The sequence below is a fragment of the Liolophura sinensis genome, chromosome 7 (genome assembly GCF_032854445.1).
Source record: "Liolophura sinensis isolate JHLJ2023 chromosome 7, CUHK_Ljap_v2, whole genome shotgun sequence".
NCBI lineage: Eukaryota > Metazoa > Mollusca > Polyplacophora > Chitonida > Chitonidae > Liolophura > Liolophura sinensis.
In genome coordinates, this window is record NC_088301.1 from 42,021,113 (window position 1) to 42,049,107 (window position 27,995).

The window sequence follows — 27,995 nt, forward strand, 5'->3', positions numbered from 1 at the left end:
GCTGTCTGAACGTGTAGGGTATTCTGGTGTCTGAGTGTGCTGTGATGTTCTGTTGTCTGAGTGTGCTGGGGTGTTTCTGCTGTCTGGGCGTGCTGGGGTGTTCTGCTGTCTGATTGTGCTGGGGTGTTCTACTGTCTGAGCGTGTTAGGGTGTTCTGTTGTCTGGGTGTGCTGGGGTGTTCTGCTGTCTGAGCGTGTTAGGGTGTTCTGGTGTCTGAACGTGCTGGGGTGTTACTGTAGTCTGAGCATGCTGGGATGTTCTGCTGTTTGGGGCGTGTTAGGGTGTTTTGCTGTCTGAGCGTGTTAGAGTGTTCTGTTGTCTGAGTGTGTTGGTGTGTTCTGTTGTCTGGTCGTGTTAGCGTGTTCTGTTGTCTGAGTGTGCTGAGATGTTCTGTGTCTGGGCGTGTTGGGGTGTTCTGCTGTCTGAGTGTGCTGGGGTGTTCTGCTGTCTGGTCGTGTTAGGGTGTTCTGTTGTTCTGAGCATGTTATGGTGTTGCTGTTGTCTGAGCGTGTTAGAGTGTTCTGTTGTTTGAGTGTGTTGCGTGTTCTATTGTCTTCTGTTTGAGTGTTCTGTTGTCTGAATGTGCTGGGGTGTTTTGTTGTCTGAGTGTGTTGGGGTGTTCTGTTGTCAGAGCGTGTTAGGGTGTTACGTTGTCTGAACGTGCTGGGGTGTTCTGTTGCGGTGTCGAGGTGCTCTGTTGTCTGAGCATGTCAGGTGTTTCTGTTGTCTGAATACATTTTCAATTCTGTTGCCTGCTGCCCCTAAGATATGGGCATATATGCATGGGGCTTGGCTACTATACAAACTTTAACTAGATTCTCTTTGGTTTCACAAATAGCGTGAATTAAGAAAGTATTAAAAATTATATAAGAGTTTTGAAATGTTTTATTTTATGTCTATAAAATTATGATAAGCCTTTTCTTATACATGGTGAAAAAATTTCGCCAAAGGCGCCCATCTGTGGCTGTCATGTAAAAGTCGGTGTCCCAATGTCCCACATGGAACGCCCTCCTAAACGCAGCGCGCCTCCTAACCACCTCCTAAATTGTCGGTTCCATACTTTTTTATATAGACCCTGCGTTTCGGAGCACCAATTAACTTCGAATGGCTGAAGACAATCTAGGTCGCGAAGCCTACGGGGCCTTGGCAGCCCTTGGACTCTCGGCTCATCTGATGTAATAGTTAGCCTCCCTACTTTTAAATTTTCTTCCGACTCCGCTGAATACCGGTACTTCATAAACTGATTATTACAAATCGTGCTTGGACGAATGAATGTCGCTCACCTGCTTCAGTGAGTGAATGATGGAGACTGTCCATCGTCAAAAATATTTGCGTCCTTTCAGTGAAATAGAAATCAATGACTAGCCTGTACCGATGGTAGTCAATCTGCGAAGGAGAAGACTTCATCGCCAACTGTCACATTGTGTCATTACAGCAAGTTTTATAACTACAGTGACAACATTTTTCTATTTCGAATATTTGTTTTTCATTTGTGTACAGGTGCATGTGTGTATAATAAAAAAAAAATATATTATTTATTTGTTTATTTGATGGTGTTTTTACGCCGTACAGGCCTACTTTTGAGTTTTATGACTGAAAATATTTCATAATTTTGACCTACACAAGACACCGGTTGTATATAAGCTCATGCCAAGAAAGTATGAATTTTCCTCCTAGGTTGGCCTGCAACTCGTTGTAGGGCTAAGTCTGGGTTCTTTCATGTTTGTATTGAGAAATTCGCATCTGCATTGTTATTATGATTTGACTACGATACAAATAGCCTAATTTTATAGGTATTCGAACGCAATTGGATTCGTACTCATCATAGCAATCCACCTGTAAGTGCGCTTTGCAAGACCAGTTAGACTGATATGAGCTGTCAACAGGCGATTGACGACAAGTGATTGAGGGTTCCTTTATCACCTTAGGCCTTTTACATGGACCCTAGATCAAGTTGAAATGTCAGCTGTCTCCACGTATATAATCATACGGAAAACGAAATCCTGGGTCAAGGAGTTCAAACTTCACAAAGAGTCCCTTTTTATCATTTTATTGACGCCAAGATCAGTTTTTATGGCTGTTATCTGGAAATGACTATTTTGAGGCCATCAATAATGAGTTTACACTCAAGTCATTAAAACAACATTAAGACGAAATGAAATAGGGTTTATAGCGGATGTAGTAAAAAAAGTGTCGACCATCAGAACACGTGTTTGACGTCAAACACATATCATTGGATACACAAATTTGGCTTATATGCGTAGATACACGATCGAAATATTACTACCGAATAGGCCATCCTGTATCATATATATATATATATATATATATATATTATATATATATATATATATATATATAATATATATATATATATATATATATATTTCTGATAACTGAAATAAGCTAAGTGTAAACCGTTTTACACCGATTGCTAACACTGTGCTTTTCCTGGGACCTTCATTAAAGCTGGGACTATTATATACAGATTAAAGTCATCAAACATTATAACAGCTGCAGTACTTGTGCATGGTCTTAATTACATGTACAGCGTGTGTACACACGACAAGACGAAGTTTTAATTGCGTAAGGCCCTCTGACACTTATAAACGAGGTTTCACAAAATATGCTGAAACTCAGTACAACGTCGAGCACACTGACCACCTCCAAAATGGATTCTGATCAGCTTGCCTCTTTCTTTTAAAACGCAAAGGCTTCGACACCGCTGCAACTCTTTGAAAGCCAACGGGAGTGACCTCCCTTCTTGTCGTTGGATCCCCCCCATAAATTACAGATGGCGTTAGCTTCTGTCAGAAAAACATGGAGGAAGTTGGCGGAAGAAAAGGACTTCCAAAATTACGAGATCTGTTGCGGAGGCAACGGACAGACTCCGATGTACGTATGGGCTTTGCTGATCATCCAGTGTGAATCCATTACCTAAGTCTAATTTCTCTAACGTTTTCGGAATGTGAAGTTAGCTGCACAGGGGGCGCAATTTCATTGGAACGAAAACTGGATTCCTGATAATGGATAGGCAAGAAAACTCAACTGGACAGTTGACCGACAACCCAAGTTACTGGAACTCGTTCCAGGGTTGAAATTTAGCATAATTCAGCACATGACTTGTGATAAATTGACAGTGACAGTAATGGCTAAGCTGCTGGTACAACTAGGTTCATTCAGTCTGAACCTTGCTACCCCCAGATCTCTTCCCTACCATAACAAAACCTATTCTGTGGTCAAGTTTAATATCTTGCCTGTACATTGTATTCGTTAATTCCCATGAAATTAAATGTTGAGGACTATTTTCACAATTTAACCGGAAAATCCAATCTGTAGAGTATTTAGCTCGACAAAGTTGGCCCTTTAAATAAACTCTAAAACATTGTGATTCTGCAGCGTGATCTTGCATTTAATCAGATTTTCTGCATAGAAGTTTAATAACTAGCCTGAAATGGATTGAAACGTGTATGAGAAAATGAAAGAACCTTTGAAGAGCTCTTCAAACCACACGTGTGAAGGCATTTAGAGTGTATTTAAAGGGTCACTTTGTTTCGTAAAGCATTGAACTGAATTTTTTAGTTCAGTGGTTAAACGTTGAGGCAGGTAAAATTGTTGAAAATAGACCTCAACATTCAGCTTAATTGAACTATGCATTGAAGAAAAAGGCATCTTTTCTTTCAGTTTTCTAGTGTAATTCAATATTCAGACTCGTTAGGCCCCCTATATGCAGGAAAATGTAAACAAATGTTTACTTACGACTTTAAAATCACAATGTGCAGTCACAAGGCGTTGGATGTATCCAAAATTCAGATTTTATCTAGAGGTATGAGTAAAGGGCCATGGCCACCATGTGCGCAGCTGCCCTCAGTCTCTTATATTACAATTTCCATCATTGACATCCAACCAGTCAATAGCACAATCATTGTTTTCATTTCAGCATGCATGAATACTTGGTTTTCCCATTTGGATGATGTGTACAGTTTGAATGTCCCAACCTGCATTGCATAGGTATAAGTGCATTTAGCTGTTTACATCAGCTGTTTGTTCAAAGATTTCATTATAGAATGGACTGCATATTTTCTTGTTGTATAATTGCTTTAAATACATGCCTGTTTTAGAAGAAACCAAGTTCTGACGGTGACATAAGGAAAGTTTGTATTATCTGATCTTAATGAACAGAGCCTTGATTCAGGTTTGTGGTATATGCAGTGACTTAGTTCTATAATCAGTATTATCTTTTTTTTTTTTTTAAGGTCATGAATGACACCCCAGATCTGGAGTTTATTTATGAAGATGCTGATGTCTACCAAGCAGAAATTGCAGGTAAGTCAAGACAAAGCAGAACTTTGCAATAATAAAATTTCATTACATACATGTAGTGCAAGTTGCTTTTTTTTTTAAATAACATAAATGTCTGTGTTTACATAGAAACACACACATATTAAAGACTTTCAGTTTTATGTAATTTCTAACAAAGAACCTGATACGTGAAAATTCCTGTTCTTTTATAGCTGGAGGCATTGCGAGATTTGAAGTCATTACTGTGAGCACATATAGCCTAGTACTAATGTAAAAATTCTCAGTGGGGTGTGCAGTCTAAGCAAACAAAACAACTTTTCAGTAATGTCTTATTTTCTGAGGCCTTTACCTGAAACAATTTGAGAGAACTACCTTTATGTACGTTGCTCTGTGTTGCATTCATATTAAATCCTTTTATTTGTTGAAAACAGAGCTGTATAGCTATACAGAAGAGCCAGAACTACAGCAGAATCAGAAGTACTTTGAGGAAGGATTTTCAGACAGAGGTAACCAGTTCTATTATGTTTTGTTTCGTTTTTCCTGCCCTCCTTGTGAATGCAACAGGGGTATCCTGATTTGTCCCTGTTTGTTTATGGTTGTCACTGTGTGTGTTTGTGTGCTTAATTTGTTTTCCACATACATACTTGAGGTACCATATTACACAAACAGATACGGTAAAAGAATGTCAGGATTTTTTTTTCTTTTTTGTGTGTGTGTGGGGGGGGGGATAAATATGTGCATTTAACTGTAATGCTGCTATTGTTTTTTTCTTTTTTTAACAGTTTGGTGCAGTAAGATAAGACCAGCTCTCGTGAAAGTGCATGATTGTCAGTGTTTGGAGGTGCTACTGTAAACCTGTATAAATTCAATTACATTTTTGGTCATTCCTTGTTCTCAAACGTAGATGTGATAGGGAAATGTGTGAATCAGCTCAATGTGGTGTTTTCCTGCTGCTCTAGGTCGGTGGGTGGCAGCTTCAGAGCTGGTGAGAAGGAAACATGTGGTTGACTTACAGAACGAGTTGGAGGTAGCAGATAAGGAGAGACGAACAGCTGCTGTCAGGTCCATACTCTACTTATGTCAAGGTATGTAGTATTTGATACAGATTTGATCAACCAGGGCACAAAAATTAAAGAGGTTTTCAGTTTCATGGGTGGATAATCTTCATCTTCATTTCCATACTGACTGTTCTCTATCTAGAGAGGAGACATGTCTGTGTTTTGACTTATGTTAAATATACATATGGTGAGAACAGTTTGTCAGAAGCCCATTGGTATGATGCCAATTTTGTGACCTCAAACATTTCTTTCTCAGCTCATCACAATGATGCCACATTAAAGGCAGAATGATTTTTCAATAGAAACTGATATATTTTAATATAAATATTTGGTGTAAAAATGGCTCAAGGTCCTGTTTCACACTGGACCCACCTCATGGAATTACCTGTGTACAGCACATATATTACCTCCTGATTACATCTGATGCTGAGTATATCTTCTTAATGGTTCTAGTCAAGCACCTTAAGTTTGAGTGGTGAATTCTTTTATTGTTGGTTTTTTTTTCTTTTTTAAAACATATTTCTCACTTTTGCCACAGGTAATTTTGGTGACTGTGAAAATGAGGAGGAGCAGGCTATGTGGGCTCGTAACAATGTCTTTCTGCTCTATGAAGTTGGCATCTTCAGTTCATTTGTGGAACTGTTGTCGATGGAAGTGGAGTAAGTTAGTGATTTGCGTAGTCTGCTTTGCAAATGTCAAGGCACCTGCCTGTACTTATTCAAAAATAGTTAATGCAGTATTATTATATATATATATACAGTACAGGGATATGTCCTCAAAGCATGCTTTAACTACACTTTTCATATGAATAAAGTCACCACAGTATTGCTGGAAGAAATCCTGGTAAATCCCAGTCAATCAATCATTCATTCGTTTGTAGGAATAGAATAAATACGTGGTGTAAAATTTCAGTTTGTTTCACTGATTCATGCAAATTCATAGTTCTGTATGTTAATACTATATATTTGTTCATCTATGATGAAGTCTCATGCCGCTTGAAGGTCTTTGCACCAATTGATTTATTTATCATTATACTTTCCAGGAACAGCACTGCTGCTTCTTCTGCCCTGCGGAAACCTGCAGTGTCTGTAGCAGACAGTGCTGAGCTGAGGTAAGGTTGGTCCCACGTCTGACATGTTCTTGTTTAAATGCCCCAAATAAAGGATAGAATTTTATTTGAGCTGTGTTCTTTGGGGATACAGAGTCAGTGCTGATTGGCTGACTGTGGAGATAGGGTTTCATGGGTTAAGCCACCTAACTTTGGTCACACTTGAATAAATTATACACATGACATAAGTGTACCTAAAATTCAGCTTTGGCTAGGCATAACCTGGACTTGCCTACCTCTCACACCAGCCAGTCAGAAATGATTCTGTATGCCTTTACTACATCTGCTTTACTTTTGGCTACTATAATTGCTGGAAATAAAATTTTTAAAAATTAATTTTAATGAATAAATTTTATCCTACATTAATGACAAAAGGTAGTTACTGTTGTTGATTGTATGTTGTAATTAGGCAGCCAGAAAGCAGTGAAAACATGCTTGAATGTGAATGGTGACCATGATGTAGATTTCCGGTTATAATTTTTATTGTTCATGTTGAACCGTTGTGCTTCAGGTTTATCATTAATGTGCTGTACACAATGGTGGAGACAATGAGAGTTGAGGAAGAGAATGATTCTGATGAACAGAAGAAGCTCAGGGAAATGTTCAAAACGGATCTCAGTAAGTTGACACTGCCTGAAGAACTAATTAAGATGCGCATGTGCTTTTTAAGGGTAAAATGTGCCTGTTGACTTTGTGTGTGTATCCGAATGGTTTATTACATGAACAGTACTCGCTAAAAAATGATAATGTCTATAAAGGGCTAAAAAATAGCATGTATTCAAACTGTGTTGCGTATTAAATACATAGGGCAAAAAATCCAGATGATAAAGACAAACAGTGTAATTCTTCAACCTTTTGCATGTTTGCAAGCTGTTTATTCAAGCATATTCTGAAGGCATTATTCTTTGTTGATTCACTGATAAAATTATACTTTTTGTGATGCCCTGAAGCTGACCAGTCCAACCAATTTAGTTTCATCTCCAAAATCAAATTAAAAATGTGCTTAAATTTCACCAAGAGTTGCTCTTTCATATGTGAAAAGGTTGAAGAATTTGAGTATTTGTAATTGGAAATTATTAGCATGTTGTAATCTGTGCTTTGGTTTCATGCGCTACTCTAACACCCCAGTATGACCAGATGCATCACTCATGTGTCTTGTTTCATTATGGTTGTCAGGTCAATCTGTCATAGGGGAGGAAATCCTACCTGTTACCCTGTTCAACATGGTGACACGGTTCTGCAGCGGCAGTGCACCCCACTTTCCCATGAAAAAGGTTCTCCTGCTCCTCTGGAAAGTCGTCCTGGTTTGTAGCCAATTTAACATCAGAAGAAATATTGGTCACTTGGACCCATAGCCACACTTCAACAAAGTGAAAGTAAAACTTTAGGTATAATGTAGTGCTCAGTCCCTGCATAGTACAACAATATCAGCAAAGTAGCCTTGCAGCTACTTGGAAAAAAAAAAAAAAAAAAAGCAGCAAAATTTTAAAATATAATCATCCAAATGGAATTGTGAGGTAACACCTGTACTTAAAGTCTTTTTGAGAATACGCTTCTGATATTAGAGATAATACCACACCATACTCCATGCTCACCATGAAAAGCATAGGCTCATTCTCTGTTAAAATAGCTTGATGACACTTTTTGCAGAGAGACAATCAAATGACTGAAATGTGTCGGAGACAAGGAAAATATTGGATGGTTGACATCTTGTGGTCTAATTTATAGCTCTGAACATCTGTAGCTACATCACTGACTCCATATGTGAGCTGAATTGTGAAGGAGATTTGAAAAAAAGTTCCAACACTGTAAACCAAAATCTTTTCAGTGTGCCAGTCAAATATGGTGGCATTCAGCATGTGCATGCTGGAGTGGAAAAAATCACTGTGCTTCAGTGCACTTGGTCGATGACCAGTTCAAACACTTTATCCAAAATGATGGAAGGCTATACCATTGTTGTAGGAATCGTAATAGTAAGCCCTATCAACATACCAGAGGTTAAAAGTACTGCAAGTGGGTTTCCAGCTGTAAGTGTGGTAGGGAATTTATTTATTGATTTAGTCACTGTTTGAACAGGCAGGTGTGTTCTTCTCTAAAAGAACAGAAGTTAAAGCTCACAGTACGATGGAGTCTCTGAGGCATAGTGAAATCAAAACATATTCATATTAAAAAAGACTTGTGTATTTTTTGGTGTGAATATCCTTTGAACTATATCTGTTGACTAAGTAGTATTTGTATTCACCCTAAATCCCCATGAGTGCAATATGATTTATATGTTTACTAGGTTTCTTTGGGTGGTCTGAGGCGTCTTCAGGAGACCAAGAATGAGGTGCGGGAGAGGAATGGATTACCTCCCCTTCCTGAGGACACCTATGAGGTGTGCAAAAACATGAGGGCTTCATCTCCGCCAGCAAATGCTGCAGACCTTATCGAACAGCAGATCCCCAAGACTCATTGGAGGGGAGGAAAGCGGGTAAGAATTAAAGCTCACTGAACTGTGATTATAAATCAGACATTACTAGGATTTCAGTTTCTGAGAGATGGCCAGATAAATCATCATTGTAATTCATTCACATCAGACCACTGTCGTGTGTTTGGAGATAATCAGCTTTATACGGGGGCAAACATAGCTTTCAACTTCATTTAGGAAGTAATTAAATATTGGCTCCAAGAGAATATATAAAATCAAAGAAAAAATGCTCAATTTATTTTGCCAGGCAAAGTCAACACAAAGTCAACAAAGTTAAAAATTGTAGACAAAATTAACAAAGTTTTAAATCATGACTGGCTGTAAAAAACCTTGTTTTGTGTTCCTCCTTAAAGTCTTTCTGGTCTTACTAAATCATTGAATAATTTCCCAGATGACAGCTGTGTTTGCTCAGGTGTTGAAACATTAATTGGTTGCATGGTGATTTTGAACAGGCTTAGAAGTAACCAGGAACAAGGTCCATGTAATCCAGAAAAAAGTTTAGTAGGTGATGGTGTCTGTGGTATACAGGATAAATGCAAACAGCAGATTTCCAGAATTGCCTAAATTCAGTGAAAGCTGTATGACTCCATTCTAGGAAACAAAGTCTTTGGAATATTAAATGTATATTATATCTTCCAGAAATAAATCCATGAAGAAAGTTGATATTTGTGATAGTTATGACAGAGGTAGTGGAATAAAGAAAAATGTGAAAGAGAAAAGTGTCTAACTTACTTGGCTTCAAATGGCTCCTTATTCTATAAGCTTATTAGAAATCTGTGCACATGTCACCAGTTTGTTCACCACTAGATCTGTGCAGTAGGTTGTGATAGTCTTTTTTCTGCATTTTAAATTTTGACACCACACTTCACTTTATACGTGCTGTACTCCGTTGCAACACTTAAGTCACTTTGTGAGCATTCGTGTGCTGTAGAAAGTTTGTTATTTGTGACCACAAGTTCTACTCCCTTGCACATTGGCAATTTTCAACAAACATAGTGTGCGCAGGTTTGAAATTCTTGGTATTTGCAAATGAAGTTTATCTGTGATGAGCTGTGGTGATATGAATAGATTCATGAATCATCACCCTTTGGACATAGGAATAGTACTGATAATTTGCAGATGCTAAAGAAAACATCTTGTTCACATGCCAGAAATATTGCACACTAAATTGTTGAAAATGTTCCCAGTTTTGTGCTATGGCAAGTATGTTGTGTTAAAATCTTGATGTTTTTGTGCATGTATCTACAGACGCTTGAGGAGGAAACTGACAAGGTTCGTATTTGTAGGGAAGCCCAAGGGGTTGGATGGACAGGGGTGGGGTAAGGGAATTATGGGACATACAGCAGAAAGAAGCACAGGTCATGCACTCAGTTCTCATCCATACTTTAAGTGGGATGGCTACAATTTTTTTCTTAAATATTGAATTTACAAGTCATTAAAATGAAGACAGCATGATGTACCTGAATTTTTTTTCCCACTTGAGAAATGTGTAAGGTTGAAAATTAATGAAAAGCAAATCTCAGTAGTATCTAGGATAGCTTTCCAAAATTTACTGAAGTGAAGTAGTTAAGAGAATCTAATAAAGTTTTAATGATGAATGGTGTCATATTAGTCGCCATACTAGTATTTCGGTTTGTAACATACTGACCACCAGTCACAGATCATTATTACTCAAAAAAGTGATTAACATTTGGTTAGGATGATGTTTTCAACATACATGTACGGGTCTGAGGCTTTATCATTTTTTGGCATTTGAGAGAAGAAAAGTTAACAAATTCCATACAACATAGCAATTTGCAGAACTCCTAGAATTGTGTTTCAAAATGATGATAATAGTAACCGTGTAGCAAATTTTTACATTATGTATTAAAAACACATGGAGTTGTTAATGAACATTTGAAAATTTTAAAATATCTGACAGCATTTCTGTTTAGAGCATTTGTATGTACATGTGTATCTATTGTATGCAAGTGCATTATAGTTTCTGTTAAGTTTCTTGTAGTAACTACACCTCTGTTCATGCTGTTAAACTTGATATCACATTATGTTCATCTGTTTCGTGTCCACCATAATCACCCTTCCACTTCCCTTTCCCCATTGATCATGTTATGTGTTGGTTGAGTGTCTGTTGTACTGAAATTAATGTCTTGCACTCATATTATTGTATTCACTTTAATACAGCTACATGTGTTCTGTAATAATCTGTGTAAAGCTTTAAACTTCTCATAGGGTCAGAGTGTGGACAGATGAAAATTTCAATTGTATGTAAAATCCCAATATCGTAATGAGAATTCACCATATCTCTTTGCTTTGCAACTAGAGACGTTTTCCAATTTGTTAATGTTGTAAGATTTCATGTTTTTCAAGAGACTGATTTTGTTGTTACTACATTTTTTAATCGATTGAGTTTGTGCCTTGTGTTCAAGGTTTCCGTTATAGTTGTGTAAAAGGTTGACTATACTCTGGCCCTTTTCATCTGATGGCTTTAAATATACTAGTTGTATGAAAACAGTGTGTGTTGTTTGTAAAGTGCATGATGTGAGTTATCTGGTTACACCTATATTCATGTATATCCTGTTATGCAATGTAGTACATATAAATTTTTATCTTTTTTATCTACGTATTTGTAATCATTGATTACGTCGGTTCTTCATATATGCATATGTCGTTCATTCATCATTAAGAGTTTCCTGGCCAAGTGACACTTCTATCATTCCAATTATCATACACAAATTTATTTTGGGTTGTGTGCTTATGAAAATCACACCTCCTAATCTTGAATAACAACATTTAGCATGATTTGGGATGGTTGTTGTATATTACTGAATGGAACAAGTAGTTCTACATTCTTTTTGATTCTCTTGTAAGTTTTTCAGACAGTGTATTAAATATTAAGTTGATGTGACAGTGCTTTAATTTTTGATTGACTTGGTAAATGTGACCCGATCTAAAGAACTTTTTTTGGCATTTTGAATGGCAAAATGTTCACTGAAATGTGCTTGCAAATAGGAAAAATGTCCTAAATTGAAATGACTGAAAATAGAGTGTAATTATTATTATATGTTGCCATGTTTACAGTGTCTTATTTAAGTAAAGTGCTGTTATAGCCGTTTTTCATTTCCTTAATAATTTAATATTTTAATGGAGTATTAGGTGTATATGTAGGCTAGTTAATTTGAATGTTTCTGCTTCCAAGTACTAACACAACTAGTCCACTGTTGCTGACCTAAAGGTTTTGTGAGTGTAGTGTGGTCAAGAAAGGCTGGATGTCTCAGATGTAATTAAGAAGTATTGAATTTTAACAAGGGCTTTCCCTTTCAGTTGTATATCTGTGTTACTTTGAATAATTTTGTGACCATATCAGTTTATCAGTTTATCACTTCTGTTCTTGTAGAAGATACGTGTACTTATATTTACCTAAAGCTCTCAGGATTGTTAAGAGCTTAAGATGATTCCCCCTATGATTCCAGTTGCAGACTTTGACTCATTCTCTGACTACAGCTAGCACAGCTGCAACACTTATTCAGTATGATAATAGGAAATGTTTATGATGATTTATACAGGAAAAAAGTAAAGACCCAAACATGAAATGTTACATTTCTTATAAACAGTGAGAATAGTTTTGGGTGTTCCTTTTCAAACCTGTCATGTAGAATGTATCTTTATGGCTTGTGTTACTATTTATGGTGATACAATCTTGGTCTGACATTTGTTCTTTTTCCATCTTTCACGTCTTCTTTATCCCATCCATCTGAAACATCTTCCTTTCATGCTTTGTGACCAATTTACTATCTGTAGAGTTTGATGAAGCAAAACAGCTTGGACGAGCAGTTCGACACACTGAATGGTGGTGATGAAGACCTAATGAAGGAGCTTGAAACAGCCCGTGGCAGTGACGATGAACTCCCTCCCACTCCACCACGCCCCTCAACACCCTCTGTTGCACCTAAATCATTACCATGGAAACCTAAAGTCAGGTACATGACACTTATATGGACTTGCAATTCTAGAAATACAAAAAAGCTTTTCAGCTTTCTTTTTGGGGTGTAAAAATGGCAGTAAACTACAGATTTCCTGAAGCTCAAGCAGTCAGCATAGGGGTTGTGGCATAAATGTTAAAGCTGTCATAAAAACTTTGATGGAGGGGAGATGCCAAGCTGGGGATGCTAGGCAGGTCTTGAGTTCCCAGTATGTTCATAAATGACATCATTTCCAAATATATCAGGAAAATATGTATAAAGTAGAAGGGTTATTAAAAAAAAAAAAGGGACCTCAAAAATGAAAAGAAACAAAAAATTGTCAGATTTCCTCACTTTCCTTTTGTTTTATAGTACTTTTTCATGTAATTTGTGTACATGTATACCTACAACTGTGGTGTTTATAGCAAATAAACATTGTTTGTGTTAGATAAAGCAGTAGTGTTCAAATTGTTGCCTGTAAGCAGTGTTTCAATTTTAATTAAAGTAAAATGCAAGCTGTATGGATAGGCCTCTTCTTGTGTTTAATGACTAGTCAGAAGGGAAAATCACATTCCAGTCAACAGAGTCACGTCGGTAAAATACTGTAATGTTTGCATTCATGGGTTACATGTAAGTAATTGGTTTCTGTAGTATAACCCATGAGAATAAGGTTACTGAATTGCCGAGGAGAGCAAAATAATCAAGCCATTTTACTCATCATAATCATCTCTTTGATCTGTTTTGTCAGGCAAAAGGACCTGGAGATGTTCCTTGATCACACGCGTGCCAAGTTTGTTGGGTTCCAGGTGAGAACTGACCACTCCTCCCTAGCAGGCCTTCCTCATCCCATACATGAAGGTGTCAAGGTGCTTAAACAGGTATGTCATACATAGCAGTGCAACAGCTATTTTGCAAGTGTTGCGAACATTTCACTGCAACCATCCAGTCTGTGTATTCCAGGAAGGCTGTGTGATATTAAAGTGTATGCAGCCCATGTGTACAGGTATGTTCATTTAACTGACAGTTAGTGTTCGTCCACCTATTACATGTAACTCTTTCCATCTGTGGATAAGGATGGGCCCAGTGATGAGGTAAACCCTTGTAGGATGCTGTTTAATCAGAAATCTCAAACAGGATAGAAGTTTGACTTTAACTATGAAAATGATTACCTCACCAAATAATGAGAACCAACATGTGTACATAATTTTTTTCAAAATGGCATTCTCATCACTGAAGAAAAGTATCAAATTTGACAGGAACCACTTTTTTAAACAAGTCCTGCCAAGGATTGGCCCAAAGGAGCACCTCCACAAGGTGCCATCTTTTGTCGTTATTGTTGTGCTGTCTCTGCAATTGTCAGTCAAGCTGCTCCTGTCCAGCTAGGTCAGAATGGCTGCTGAGAATTGAGTTTCTGGTGGACATACGTACACTTTTTGCTGATTGATTCCTGCCACCATGGTGTACATGTATAAAGGATAACCACACACCAAGTGCTAAATAAATGAACCTACCTGTGAGTGTAACTGCAATTTTTAATCTATGAAGTTATATATCCATATCCAAATATGTTGTAATGAACACTAGAAGTTCGCTAGTTAGTACTGTAGATCTTTGCTTGAAGTAAGTTGATAAACCCGTATTGTTAGCGAAGCAAACTGTTCAACTTTTATGTGGTAATACATTGTAAGTATTGTGAGATATTACTCAGCTAGGTATAAAGTGTTGTATTTGTGTGTTTGCAGCATCTGTACACATCTCTGTCAGAGCTTCAGGTGAAGGAAGAGGAGACAATCAACAGAAACCCACTCTCTAAGGTTGTTACCCAAGTTACCTTGATTTAACTCTAAATGTGTGAAGTGAAATTAATATCTTGGATAGAATTTAATGATTGTGACTTCAAATATAAGTTTTCTGAATCTGTATATTTTATTAATTATGGTAGACTGTGAAAATTGGAAGTTAATCAGGGTAAGAATGAGCTCATGAATACATTATCCTCTTTTCAGCACGAGAAGGAGATTGTGGAGACCCCAGCTGAGATCTTATACACAGGCATGCTCCCAAGTCTACCACAGTATATGGTAGGTGCTTTGATTACCTGCTTCCTTAAAGCTGTTCTGAAGGCAGTATGCAGCATTTTGTGTTAAAGAATGTATTTTTATCTAAAAATGTATCTCTAGATTGTTCAGCTCTTAATCATGTTTTATTCATCTGTGCATAGACGCACATTCATCATTGTCTATTAACTGGTAAACACCTGAGAATGAACTAGTGCAACACCTGACATTTGATCACCTGTAATTATGTATACTTGTAGATTGCCCTGCTGAAGATATTACTCGCAGCTGCTCCTACATCAAAAGCAAAGACAGACTCTATCAACATTCTGGCAGATGTTTTACCAGAGGAAATGCCGTAAGTCATTCCATTACTGTTTTGTTGCTATTATTATAATAAAGAGCTACATTTACCTCATCCCCATATTTATATATAATATGAAGATTGAACTGAATGATTTATCCTCTGGCTGGTAAACAGAAGAAAGAAAAGTGTCTGTGGGCAGTACAGTGTGCAGAAGACAATGTTTGAAAATCATTTTTATCTGTTGCCAAATTTTAATTAAGGAGAGCAAAATTTTTTTGGAAGGATCTCGTTCTTAAATTGTGCTTCAGTAGCTTGTTTCATCACATATTTGTATATGTATGTAATGAAACTCTTGGCATTTGTACATTTCTAGTGAACAGTAATACAGATATTTTGATGATATTTACCTGTTTGAAGTACAGTAATTTATTGCTGTACTTTTTTTAATCCTTAGGACCACAGTGCTTCAGTCGATGAAGCTGGGAATTGATGTGAACCGTCACAAAGAGATTATTGTTAAGGCTATATCAGGACTGCTATTACTGTTACTGAAACATTTTAAACTAAACCATATATACCAGGTAAGTAAATGACAAAATAAAACAAGTAAAAAAGGAAATTTGAACAGAAGTAAAAACACACCAAAACATATTATGATGAGTGCTATTATTATCCGAAACTTGTTAACAGTATCTTTTGTAGCACCAAATATATGAATCTTTCTTCTCTAAATGTTGTAAGTTTCTTGTACCACATGTCATGTAAACATCTTCACTGATTATTCATTTCTTCCTGTATAACAGTTTGAATTCATGAGCCAGCATTTGGTGTTCGCAAATTGTATTCCGTTGGTCCTCAAATTCTTCAACCAGAACATAATGTCATATGTTGGAGCGAAAAACAGGTGAGCTTTACATGCTTGTTTATAAAGAGCTCAATTTCCTGAGCAGCGTACAAGTCCCTATATTTTTATGTGGCATTAGTCACTTGTTGGAACTATGTTATGGGTTGTTTGTGCTGGAAATACAGAAAAATAATAAAATCACAAGTTTTGTATTGGAAGATATGCTTAGAGATATTAGACTGTATAGGAGGTGGATAAAGAATCGAATGTTCTTCAACAATTGTTTTTCATGATAATTAATTCTGAATCATTTGTTTGCATTTTCAGTATTCCTCTGATAGACTTTCCATGCTGTGTCATTGGAGAGCCACCCGAGTTGACTGCAGAAAATCTTGTAAGTTAACTTATGCTCATGCTGTATGGATCACCATAACTTTACCTGGCAGGTGGATAAAATTCTATTCAAATCAATAAATACAGTTGAAATGGTTTTTAAGAAAATATTACTTCAGTAGGCAGTCATACTGGACTTACTCACTGGACTTAAGTGAAATTACCTTACAACAAGCACTTTCAGTTACTTCCCCTTTTCTTCTGAAGTTACTGGCTTGAAACCCCACACTGGTTAAAAATAATTGAAGATAATCAGTTGTATCTGAGATAACAGACATGGAAAGAAGTGGGGAAAGTTTTATAAGTACCTGATTTTGTGACTTTGTTTCAGGAAAATGGAGAAAACCAAGCTTATTGTTGGCGTAACTTGTTTTCGTGTATAAACTTACTTCGAATACTTAATAAACTGACAAAGTGGAAGCATTCTAGAACTATGGTGAGTTGAAAACACATCTATATTTGTTTACGTCATGAAATTAAATTCGCATTTGAATTTTTAATAGTAAACACTATGTTGAAGATTCTACCATGCAGGTCACTGATTACCTAGCTAGAAATTACATGTTCGTTAATCACAATTTGCCCAAAATGCAACACTTTCTTTGGATATATCTTTATATCTTTGTCCGTTTCTGGTTGTTTCAGTATGACTCTGAATTGGCATAAATTTCATAGGACATCTTTGAAAATACGTAAGCATAAATTTGAGCTCAAAAGTTGAATGAAAATACACTTAAGCCCTGCACAGATGGGATAGATTTCAGACATTATCAGCCACCCTTGAGAAGGTTTATCCACCATGGTTTGATGCGTGTGATTGCATACACATGAGTTTCATGTCTTTTCAGCTGCAGTACATATAAGTTTCAGTTCTCTTTAACTGTGTGTCATGTGTCTGTTTCCATTTTGTTCAGATGTTAGTGGTTTTTAAGTCTGCGCCTATCCTGAAGAGAGCCCTGAAAGTGAAACACGCCATGATGCAGCTGTATGTGCTCAAACTGCTGAAGATGCAAACCAAATACCTAGGCCGCCAGTGGAGAAAGAGTAACATGAAGACCATGTCTGCCATCTACCAGAAGGTTCGCCACCGTCTCAATGATGACTGGGCTTATGGAAATGGTGAGAAATAAAACAGATATATCTTCCTATATGTTTTCATGTTTGTAGAAATCTGTGTGTTTATGGTAGACAAGTTACGTTTTCCCTTCGGGATAATTTTGTAAGGTAGTAAAGGTATGTCCTATTCAGCATTTGTTATATAGTTGAATGCTTGGATGTGAGTATGCTGTTAAATGTATATGTGCCAAAACGTAAGTATCTGAGATATGTTTCTTTATAAATTGGTCTTAATTGGTTTATCATTCTTTTTGAATATGTTCTAGAAATAATGGCTGACAAACAAATGGTGTTAACACACATGTAATTAGTTGAATGGACAGATATTAAATTTACTTTTAGCTTGCCTTACGAAGTAAGGAGAGGTATTATGAGAGAAGGATCAGACGGTGTGGGTGTCTAATATGGTTAAAGGCTTTGTCCAATAATAGGGTTTCAGTGGCCACCCATAGTGCACAGATAGCCAGTCATCAGTAGTGATTTGCATATCAAAGGCCAAGGAAATCTTTTACCTCATAGCTTGACATTTTGCTCAGCTATTCAAAGGGTTACAATTGCCTCCCGCAGTACATGAACTGCCAAATGCATTTCACTAATGTGATATCAAAGACCTCTGTGGTTAAGTTGTGCACTAACTTCCCAGTGTCTTTTTACCACCACAATGATTTACAATTCCATAACATATGAAGTCACTGCTCTGCAATCCTTACACATACGATAAACAGTCATAGCTGTGGCAAGATAATAATTTTGGTCTTTCCTGTTGATTTAATGGCAAGATCTTAGCACTATATAATTAGTATGTGTATGACATTGTCAATCATTCTCCTTTTTTTGGTTTAGTGGTCAATATTTGAATGTATTGCATGACTTGAATATTATGCAGTTTAACAAACATCTCATCAGGCGAGCTACGGGTATTCTCTGAATGCCTTGTTATTTTAGTGGTTAAATGTAAACATAATATAAGTATTGCTGTTATGTTTTGCAGATATGGATGCTAGACCATGGGATTTCCAAGCTGAGGAGTGTGCACTTCGAGCATGTGTAGACCGTTTCAATAACCGTCGCTATGGGAATAATGGCATGGACCCGGAGTTTAACCCTGTAGATAACTGTATCTTGAGTGTGCTAGGAGAGAACATTGAATTGAGTGATGAATTCAAGCGAAACTATGAGATTTGGTTGGATATGGAAGTATTCTCTAATCAAATTGACTGGGATCAGATTCTGTTACACTGAAATTAATTAACTTAGTGCTCAGTTTATCTTAGATAGGTTGATTTTAATTTTGAATTTTTTGGAGACATGAAATCAAAAGGTTGCCTTCAGACAGTTTGATTTTCGGGAGAGCACCTTAATGTTTTATCAGACAATTATTTATCCTGTTTTGTCAATACTGGTGCCTTTTTTCCCTCTTGTGAATAAATTTAAAAAATGATGGAAACATAGAAATGTAAGTCATCAACAAACAGTTGAACTATAAATTATAAAATTATAAGTTGTATTATAAAGCTAGACATATTAATGCCACTGTACAAGCATCACACTGACCCTTTAAGCTAGTTACGTATCAGTTCCCTGGCTTACTAAGAACAACCAAGAGTAAGACATCAGTTGGCTGCATTTTACTGGCTATTTGTTTTGAACTAGCTTTCATAAAACAAATTTAATCCTATCTCAGAATCTCAGTCTTTGCATATGCACATAGCAAACTAATGTAAATATTTTGATTTGATTAACGCCATATTGTGTAAATAGAACATATCATGTACACAATTCAGCATCAGTATCAGCATACAAATACTGTACTTGTATTATGCTAAACATATTGTAAGTCCTCTTTCTGTAGAAGATTTATAAATTCTATTATGAACTGGAATGAAATACAAAATAAGTTGTTCATGAAATAATATACTTAATGATTAGAATCATTTACACTTCTATTAAATTTAGATGTTTGTCTTGTATTAATTCTGCTGGCAGATCATTCGAACTGTGTTATCTGAATATTCATATCCAACTTTGCAACAGCCCATCACTCTTGTTTGTGTGATTGCTTCCAGTTTATTTCCTGTATTTTGGAAGGTTTCCTAGTTAATATTTCTGTACAAACCAGTTCAACAGGTCAAGTGGACATGGTTTTCTGAAAATCTTTGTCTCACATTACATACATTGTGTAAATTAAGATATTTCTAAGGTTATTCTTAAATATAATTAAACTGTAGACCACAAATAAACTTTCATCTTTTTTTTCATAATGTATATAGATGTATTTTATTATGTTTGGTGTGTCCATTTTATGTACAAATTCACTTGCAAAGTTGTACATTAAAAATTGTATTTTGCACATACAAATAAAAATATGTATTCTATCTATTTTGCAGAATGCAGTTCATGGAAAACAAAATGTGGTTGAATCATTCTTACAGTTCTGTTCTACTTAACTTTGGATAAATTGAACAGAAGTATATATTGAAGCGCAAGGAATTTTATGTAGATAACATGCTTAAGCTCATAAACAAAGTAATTCATAATGCAAGTTTGTGTATTAGACAAGAATATGAAGTTCTAAACCCATTGTGACATGAGATCTGTGCAGAGTGCAATACACACACCAGCTTATCAATTAACATTGATATAGGTTACAAAATACGACAGCTCCAAAGAGCTGTTGAAACCGTGCAGGCCTAAGTTTTCAGAGTTGGTCATACAAAACTTAACCTGCACTATTCATAATCTATTTCACTATTGCTTTGAGATCCAGGGGCTGAGTAATTTCTGACTTAAATCAAAATTGGAATACAACCTTAGAGCTTTGGAAGGTAAAATTTTGTCCACTTCATCATTGTTATCTTAAGACAAATGTGTCTAAATTGTAACTTCCTATAGCAAAAACAAAGATTTTGAAGTTTAAAATTTAACTTCAGTCACAAATGGCTTTGTGGAAGTGGACAAAGAATCTTACATGTAGCTTGTAAAGTTGTCACAGCTTTAAATCCAGTACCATCAGGCTAGGCTTAAAGAGCATTGTCTTTTCGCAAAGATGAACAGATTTTGCATATATGATATATATATATATATATATGTACAGTATTTTATCCTGCTTTCAGACTCCGATTAAAGACTTCATGAAAATTGGACTTTGACCAGGAGCTACCAAACTTTTCTGAACTGAGATGCCTTTGAAAGAAAATTGTGACTGGATAATTGATTGATTATTGCCATCTTAACCCTGCAGCATGGCTTACTCTACTGCAGTGCTTAAGTATCTCCCAGCAAAGTTACAGAATCCATGATGAGACCATGTCTCTATTGTAGACTTTGATGATTTTCCTTTTATACACCCATATACATTTTGGTCGATACATAGACACATGGGTAACAATGTGCTGCAGATGGCATTTGTCCATTTCTGGCGTTGCCATGGTAACTAGATTGACATTTTTCTGTACATACATGTAGTTTGTGTCTCAATTTTTGGTTGATGCTTGATACAGATATGACCTTGTCTGCAGTTGCCATTGTAACCATATTATCAATTTCTATTAAGTACATAGGGTAAGTCGATTGACTGTGTCCTGGGTACAACTTGATTCTTTTGCGTGTACAGTATCAATTTTGTGTTGAGCATTTGTCCCATTTGCTCCATTCCCATGTTCTATACAAATAAATATGCCCATTCCTCAGTTTATCTAATTGGTTGGTGATTTACGCCGTACTCAAGAACATTTCACTTATACAACTGCAGCCAGCATTATGATGGAAAGTTACCGGGCATGACCATCTGCAGAGCTTCAAGAGGAAGCCAGCATGAGCTGGACTCATGCTTGGCCACTGAGGTGAAATTCACTTGAAACAACACTGGGCATGGTGCTTGAATTTGATATCTTTTATTTCAACAAGAACGCCTTAAGTCATGAAGAACTTAACATTATGACACATGATCAACTCTTATTCCAAATCATAACAATCTTAAAGTAGGCAACACAGAATGCCGTAATACCTCAATAGCCACTTGTTCAATAATTACCATGCTTCACTGTCTTTACAGTTTTCTCTGAGATCAAGAGTGTCCCCAATGACACCAGATCAAAAGCTCATAGCAGTTTTGGATCGGCCAATAGACACACAAATTAACCATCAACGTCAAGATTACAGTAAAATCTATTTAATGAACTCCAGGGTGGTAATAGTCACATTGTTCATGGTGGTTGTCTGTGCATTATGGGACATGATTGGTGGCTGAGCATCTAGCACCACTGAGTCTGCCACAGACTGGACGAAGGCTACAGCATCCTGGGACAGGTGCCCATCTCCTCGCAGGATGCTCACAGACACATGAGGTGACTGCAGTTGTTCCAAGCTCTGGGTCAATCCTGGTGTCTGCAGCCCGGAGTAGTCTCCCCCTTGTCCTTCCACCCTCACTAAACTTTCTGATAAACTCTCCATAGACTGGTGTTGCTGCACAAAGGCAGCTTCGTGTAATGTCTGGTGTGGATGCACTTTACCTGAGAAACCTGGAAGAAGAGACTGCTGTGCAGAGCTCTCTTGCTGAGGTAGAATGTCACAAGTTTGTGTTTGTTCTTGTTGCGCCTTGTCCCGCTGCTCAAGAAAGCGGCGTTGCTCCTGCTGCAGTTGCTGTATGTTGTTGGCCAACTCTGTCTCATCCAGATCTTCAGCAGGTTTGGCACCATACTTGGCTGGAGCACTACTCTGTACCATTTGTTCCAAGAGCTGAACGGCACCATCAGTCAGTGTTGGTGGAGGTAGAGGCTCTTTAGGGCGTCTATTTTTGTGGGGTTTGTACGGCGTGGTCATCGCTGGACTCTCTCCACTATGGTGTCGAGTCACATGCTCCTTTAACTTGTCCCTACGTGTACTAGAATAAACACACTGGGAGCACTTAAACGGTTTGTCTTCAAGGTGAATTTTTTCATGCCTAACCAAGTGACTCTTCTCTACAAAGGCACGTCCACATGTTGTACAGGTGTGTCCACGTATCCCTAGGTGAGACCGCAAGTGAGCCTTGATCAGACTTCTTTTAGGGGTGGAGTATGAGCAATTAGGGTACCGACATCTAAACACCTCACCTGGAAGAAAAACATTCAAAATAATTGTAATTAAGATGTGCAGCATAGACAGAGAAAAACCACAGCAGTGACAACAGTGTGGTAGTTTTCATACGCCCACACATCACCGGTGAAATAGTTTATCTCAGTTAGGGTTTTATTCTAACTGTTCATGTAAATAAACAAATAGTAGCACAATAGCACAATAGCACAATGGCATAACCAGAATTAGGTTAAAAAATGCAGTGATGCTGATTGCAATTTATTAGATGTCACTGTTGTAGAATTACTCAAAAAACGTCAGGAAAACCACTGCTTTGAAAAGTTTATTTATTTGATTGGTGCATATTACCCACTTACACATGTATGTGAACAGTGATGATGGTGGTCAGCTTTTACCTTGGAGGAAACCTGTGTGCCTGTGGTAAATCACAGACCTCTGGCAAGTTACTGACTAACTTTCACACCTGACATACAGATATGCACATCATATTAGTACGAGATAAGTGATCTTCAACAAACATCAAAATGCGCAAATAGCCACACAAGCATTTCTAATTCTACGGATGTGCACCTCGCATGCTAATAGCAAAATTCTTTACTACAAATTTCTTGCAAAACTGGAGCCATTTATCCACTTTGAACACCAAAGAGGTATATATTCGGGATATCAACACAGTTGCGGACGCCTTAGACAACACCTGTTCTCCTCCATGACACAATCATAAATGAAAAATTACCACTACTGCAAAACTACTGTGTTTTCCAATGATGATGGAATGGGAAACTCATTAACCGACTTAAAAATAAACTTTTGTTGCTCGTGCACTCACCTGTGTGAATACGCTTATGAGCAATCAGATGAGACTGGTACTTGGTGGCAAATCCACAGGTGTCACAAAGAAATGGTCGGGAATTGGTGTGACTGATTAGGTGCATGTCTAGTGTGCCTTTTGTTGAGAATGCCCTCTTGCAAATGTCACATTCAAATGGACGCTCACCTGGAGAGAACAGCATAATGCGAAAGTTCATATGAGTGGTAGCATGCAGGATAGGGCAAAAAAAAAAATACTGGTAATGTGATATCCAAAAACACCACTGAAAAATTACTGTGATAAAAATCTGCCCACACTATCTGGCTTACATATATATAAGTTTAATCAATTTTCTACCAGCAGCTAAAAATCTTAAGCATTGGCATAAAAAGTATAATTTTAAGGTCATCATGTGCTTCTGAACGTACATTTTTACAGGTCAAACATTAGGTGAAATACAGCCAAACTTCATTTCACTTCTTTTCTTACCTGTGTGGCTTCGTTCATGTACTTGAAGGTAAATGGTACTTCTGAACTTTGCCTGACAAACTTCACACTCATAGGGCTTTTCGTCAGTGTGAATCATTCTGTGAGTTAACAAGGGTTGGATCCTTTCTGTTTTGTAGGCACATGGAGGATAATCACAACTGAATGGTGGCCCATCAAAGTGAACCTTCATGTGGGTCAAGTAAATCCGCTGGTAGCTACTCCTAAAGTCACAAACATTGCAACAGTGTGTCTGTTCTTTTTCATGAATATTCACCATGTGTTCTTCCATTTCTTCAATGATTTTTGTGGAGAAATCACAACCTTCAATGTCACATTTACGCCACGTATTTCTCTCTCTAGTGGACAATGGTTTATCTTCTGTGACACTTTCTGGCACATCTTCCTTCAAAAAGTTTCCGGATGTGCACTTTTCTCTGCTTTCACCGTTTTCCCCAATTTTGACTTTTCTGGGGCGTCCACTTCGCCTCACCACCTTGTCCACTTTTGGCAAGAGTTTTTCTGGTACATCAGCCTCTTTAGTGGCCTTCCGTGGCCTCCCCCTTTTCCGCCTCAACTTGACAGAGGAGTCTGTTACATCACTGTCCAGCGACTTTCGTTTCTGTTTTGGTGAGGACAATGGTTGATTTTTCTGAGAGATATCATAGTGTGTATCATCAGCAACTTTGAGAGGGACACCTTTGCGACGAGTAGACCGCCTGCACTGTTTACCATCAGCACCAGGTTTGACAACTGAAGACTGGGACAGAGGAGGCTGCCAGGTGTCATCAATAATAGGGCTATCTTGCTCAGGTGAGTGCTCAGACAGGTTGTCCAACGGAGACTCTTGAGGGCAATATTCTTTTCCAGGGCCATCTCCATCACTAGTTTGATTCATAACATCCTTAACATGACTTTGTTTCAACAGAAGAATTGCAGAAATGGGCTCATCATCAATTAACTCAGCCACTTTATCCACCTGTGTTCGACTGCACACATCTTTGTTTTTCTCTCGTAAATGCTGAAAGCCTTCAGTGTATGGACCAAGTGGAAGTCCAGCTTTGCTAATGGAGTTTAGCAGCAGAAATAAGCAACTCATATTGGACGTGAAGAAGTTTTCACTTTTACTGATCTCCAAGAGAAAGTCACTAGACAGATCCGTCCAGCTCATTTTAGAAAACAGTAAAGCCAAATACTTTTCTCTGTTTTCAAAATCTGCACTGATCCAGCCTACAATCAAGAACACTTTGTATTCTGGTTTGAGTGCAAGCATAGAATCCATTGATATAAAAGAATAAATCCAGGACGGTGCAAGTGAGTTGAACTCTGGCTGCTTTGCTGCCTCAGACAGATTCTGCTGAATGAAAGAAGCGATGTTGTCCTGAACAGACTGCAGACGAAACCTTCGAGCCAAGCCAAACACTGTTACAAAATTTTTTATGTGAATGTTGCTCTTCAGGAATTCCTCACACTGGCGCATCAATGGCTCAACCTGGAACTGATCAGCCAAACTGAGTAAACGTGCCGCATTGTTGTCACTGACCGTGGCACGACCAGAGTACATGAAATCCACAAGTTGGATAAAAGCATCCTCGTGATTTTCACACGATACTGTAAGATGCTCTTTGCCAACTTCTCCATCTGTCAGCATATTTTCAAAGTAAGGGCTCCAGGCAGCTAAAACAATCTTGTGTGCTTCGACTGTCTTATCCCCCATGTAAAGAACAACATCACAGTATTTTCCAGCATCCTTCAAGGTTTTCAGCTTGGAAAGCAGCGCAGAATACTGTATGTTAACCATAGTTGATTACTGATGCACTCCTGCCAGTCTGTGAATTAAGCTTTACTTCTGACTAGCTAACTGGCACGGGCAGTCAACTTCCACTGTTGAATAGAAAAATATATACATTTGTATATATGTCACAACACGAGATTATTCAGGACAATCTATTTAAAATGTCTTATTATGATTTGACAAAAAAAACCTTCATTTCTCTTAAATACGGAAGTCATGTCTTATTTACTTGATTTGTTTTTAAGTGAAGTTAAAATAAAGCTTGGTGTTACATAGTAATTTTTTTTAAGGATGGAAAACACTTAGTGATACTGACAGATTTCTTCATCTCTGTATAATCTTACGCTTATTGACATTTTGCTCGCAAAATTCTGTCCCCTGCATACTTAACACCTCACATACATTCCTCTCCATAATGACATGTCGGACCAAAATGCACAACAATGTAAACTAATTAAAAGCAATCAGCCAGTTGGCTCTTCTTTTAGCTTAATTTGTGAGAATGTATGTATGTTTGGGGTTTTACACTGTACTTAAAAATTTTCAGTTACATGACTATGAAGAGTCATTAAGTGTGTGTACATACACCTTATGGCAAGGCGAGTCCACGCCGCCAAAGTGCTGCCGTCACTGAAGTATCATGCCAAAGACATCAGACATAACAACCCATCCAGTCACATTATACTGACACTAGGCCAACCAGTCTAGGTATGACCCGACCTGAGTTTGACCACCGGTCTCCCAAATTCGAGATGGATGCTCTATCCAATTATTATAGGCCACCGGAGCGGTTTAGTTTGTAGGAGCTCCAACCGGCATAAAGCTGTGAGATTCCTGACACACCAATACAGCTTATTCACTTGAAGCAAGTTTTGGATTTTTAAAAGTGTTCTTCTTAAATGTAACTAGGCCTATTTAATTGCAATTTTGAGACAGGTTTAATTAACTTTTAAGCTCAATATACAGATAATTTAATTTCTCTCCAGCTCCGTTTACATTAGCCAGTGATGTTCCCCTTATAATGCAAGAATAGTAAATAAGGACCACAGTGTTCATTTAACTGTAAAACATATCAGTCGTCACTCTTAATTCATCACAATATCAGTCATCATCTCACTCCCAGACTCCTGTGCAAGTCTTTGCAAACATCATGATAAAGCAGAAGACAGTAGCAAAGAATACATCAGGATAAAACCCCATTTGCTTAACACAAAGACGTTGCTTCAGTTACCCAACAGGCCTTTATCACAACTCAAACATGCTGAGAAAACCTCGTTCACATGTCCATAAGAATAACCCGCCGAGCAAACCAACCAGCCTTCACCGGAAGTCATTAACGATATCACATCCTGCACCAAATAGCATTGGTCGCTCCCATCACGAGTCTGTTTTTTCAAACCCCCAAAATAGTGTACAATTTTTTACACAATTTTTTTCGGGACATTCGTTTTGAATCAAAGTAATTTTGTTTCACTGTAATAATTTATGTCACGTGACAACTGTTGTCAGTGACAACGTGGTTAAAGGTATTCATGTACGCGCAAGGGAGATGTCAGAAGAATAGTGATCTTATTTATGAAAAGTCCCGTGACAAGGGTGCGTCGGGGATGGTAAGCTGAAACCAAGTGCTTTATTTTTATGACTTCTTCTAAATTATTAGATAGTATGTTTATATTAAGTGACAGTGCCAAATTTCAGTTTACTCTGAATGAAGTCGTTGTGGTAGATTTACCTTGTCATTGGCTGTCACAACGTACATTAGACTAATTAAGATCAGTTTTCCGTCATTCATCTATATTGAAACAAATGGTATTAGTATAGACAGCCTAAGTTAGAACAGTACGGAATGCTGTGGAACCACGGGCAGTGTAACGCGCATGCATGGCTACATGTATTGGACAGATCAAACATCTGAAATGCACATTTATTATTTATATAAAGGTGAAATGTCAGGATTTCGTTCACTGGTATTTCACTAACTTAGGTATCACTTTTGTTATTGCATTTTGATATTTCACACTTGTTATTAAACTGTAGTAATGGAGTTCTGCATGGGATGTATATTTAGCTCCGATTACCCACTAGCTGTCTCTGAGTTAGAAACACAGATGTTTTACTTTGCTCCTAGGAGCCTGTTTTACTTTGCTTCCTGGAGCCTGTATAAGTCGACATTTCAGGAATCAAGCGAGTTCAAACAAATATGGATGAGACAG

General features: G+C 37.5%; 2 protein-coding genes across 3 annotated transcripts; one reads left to right on the forward strand and one right to left on the reverse strand.

Moving 5' to 3' along the window:
* Window positions 1-2,809: 2,809 nt before the first annotated feature.
* LOC135470495 (striatin-interacting protein 1 homolog) lies at window positions 2,810-19,060 on the forward strand. Of its 2 annotated transcripts, XM_064749473.1 has the most exons (21): window positions 2,810-2,895; window positions 4,257-4,326; window positions 4,734-4,808; window positions 5,262-5,387; window positions 5,899-6,019; window positions 6,403-6,471; window positions 6,980-7,086; window positions 7,645-7,772; window positions 8,753-8,941; window positions 10,187-10,210; window positions 12,737-12,915; window positions 13,646-13,775; window positions 14,640-14,711; window positions 14,904-14,978; window positions 15,215-15,312; window positions 15,716-15,842; window positions 16,065-16,165; window positions 16,433-16,499; window positions 16,830-16,934; window positions 17,413-17,617; window positions 18,606-19,060. In XM_064749473.1, exons 1-21 carry the CDS (start codon window positions 2,821-2,823, stop codon window positions 18,854-18,856), a joined length of 2,394 nt encoding a protein of 797 aa, XP_064605543.1. In that variant the 5' UTR covers window positions 2,810-2,820; the 3' UTR covers window positions 18,857-19,060. The 2 variants fall into 2 exon arrangements, with proteins under 2 accessions (XP_064605543.1, XP_064605544.1); XM_064749474.1 differs by lacking the exon at window positions 10,187-10,210.
* Window positions 19,061-21,493: 2,433 nt separating this feature from the next.
* On the reverse strand, window positions 21,494-27,088 carry LOC135471135 (myoneurin-like). Its single transcript, XM_064750223.1, has 4 exons — window positions 27,014-27,088; window positions 23,991-25,871; window positions 23,520-23,687; window positions 21,494-22,707 (listed from the first exon to the last, which is right to left on the reverse strand). Exons 2-4 carry the CDS (start codon window positions 25,786-25,788, stop codon window positions 21,782-21,784), a joined length of 2,892 nt encoding a protein of 963 aa, XP_064606293.1. The 5' UTR covers window positions 25,789-25,871; window positions 27,014-27,088; the 3' UTR covers window positions 21,494-21,781.
* Window positions 27,089-27,995: the final 907 nt, after the last annotated feature.

Bases quoted from the DNA above. Each gene is read 5' to 3' on its own strand.
- LOC135471135 (XM_064750223.1), bottom strand. From the start codon at position 25,788: ATGGTTAACATACAGTATTCTGCGCTGCTTTCCAAGCTGAAAACCTTG. The intron at 23,688-23,990 runs GTAAGAAAAGAA...TGTTCTCTCCAG, and splicing joins ACATGAACGAAGCCACACAG to GTGAGCGTCCATTTGAATGT. The intron at 22,708-23,519 runs GTGAGTGCACGA...TTTTTCTTCCAG, and splicing joins TCATAAGCGTATTCACACAG to GTGAGGTGTTTAGATGTCGG.
- LOC135470495 (XM_064749473.1), top strand. From the start codon at position 2,821: ATGGAGGAAGTTGGCGGAAGAAAAGGACTTCCAAAATTACGAGATCTG. The intron at 5,388-5,898 runs GTATGTAGTATT...CTTTTGCCACAG, and splicing joins CATACTCTACTTATGTCAAG to GTAATTTTGGTGACTGTGAA. The intron at 16,500-16,829 runs GTAAGTTAACTT...ACTTTGTTTCAG, and splicing joins AGTTGACTGCAGAAAATCTT to GAAAATGGAGAAAACCAAGC.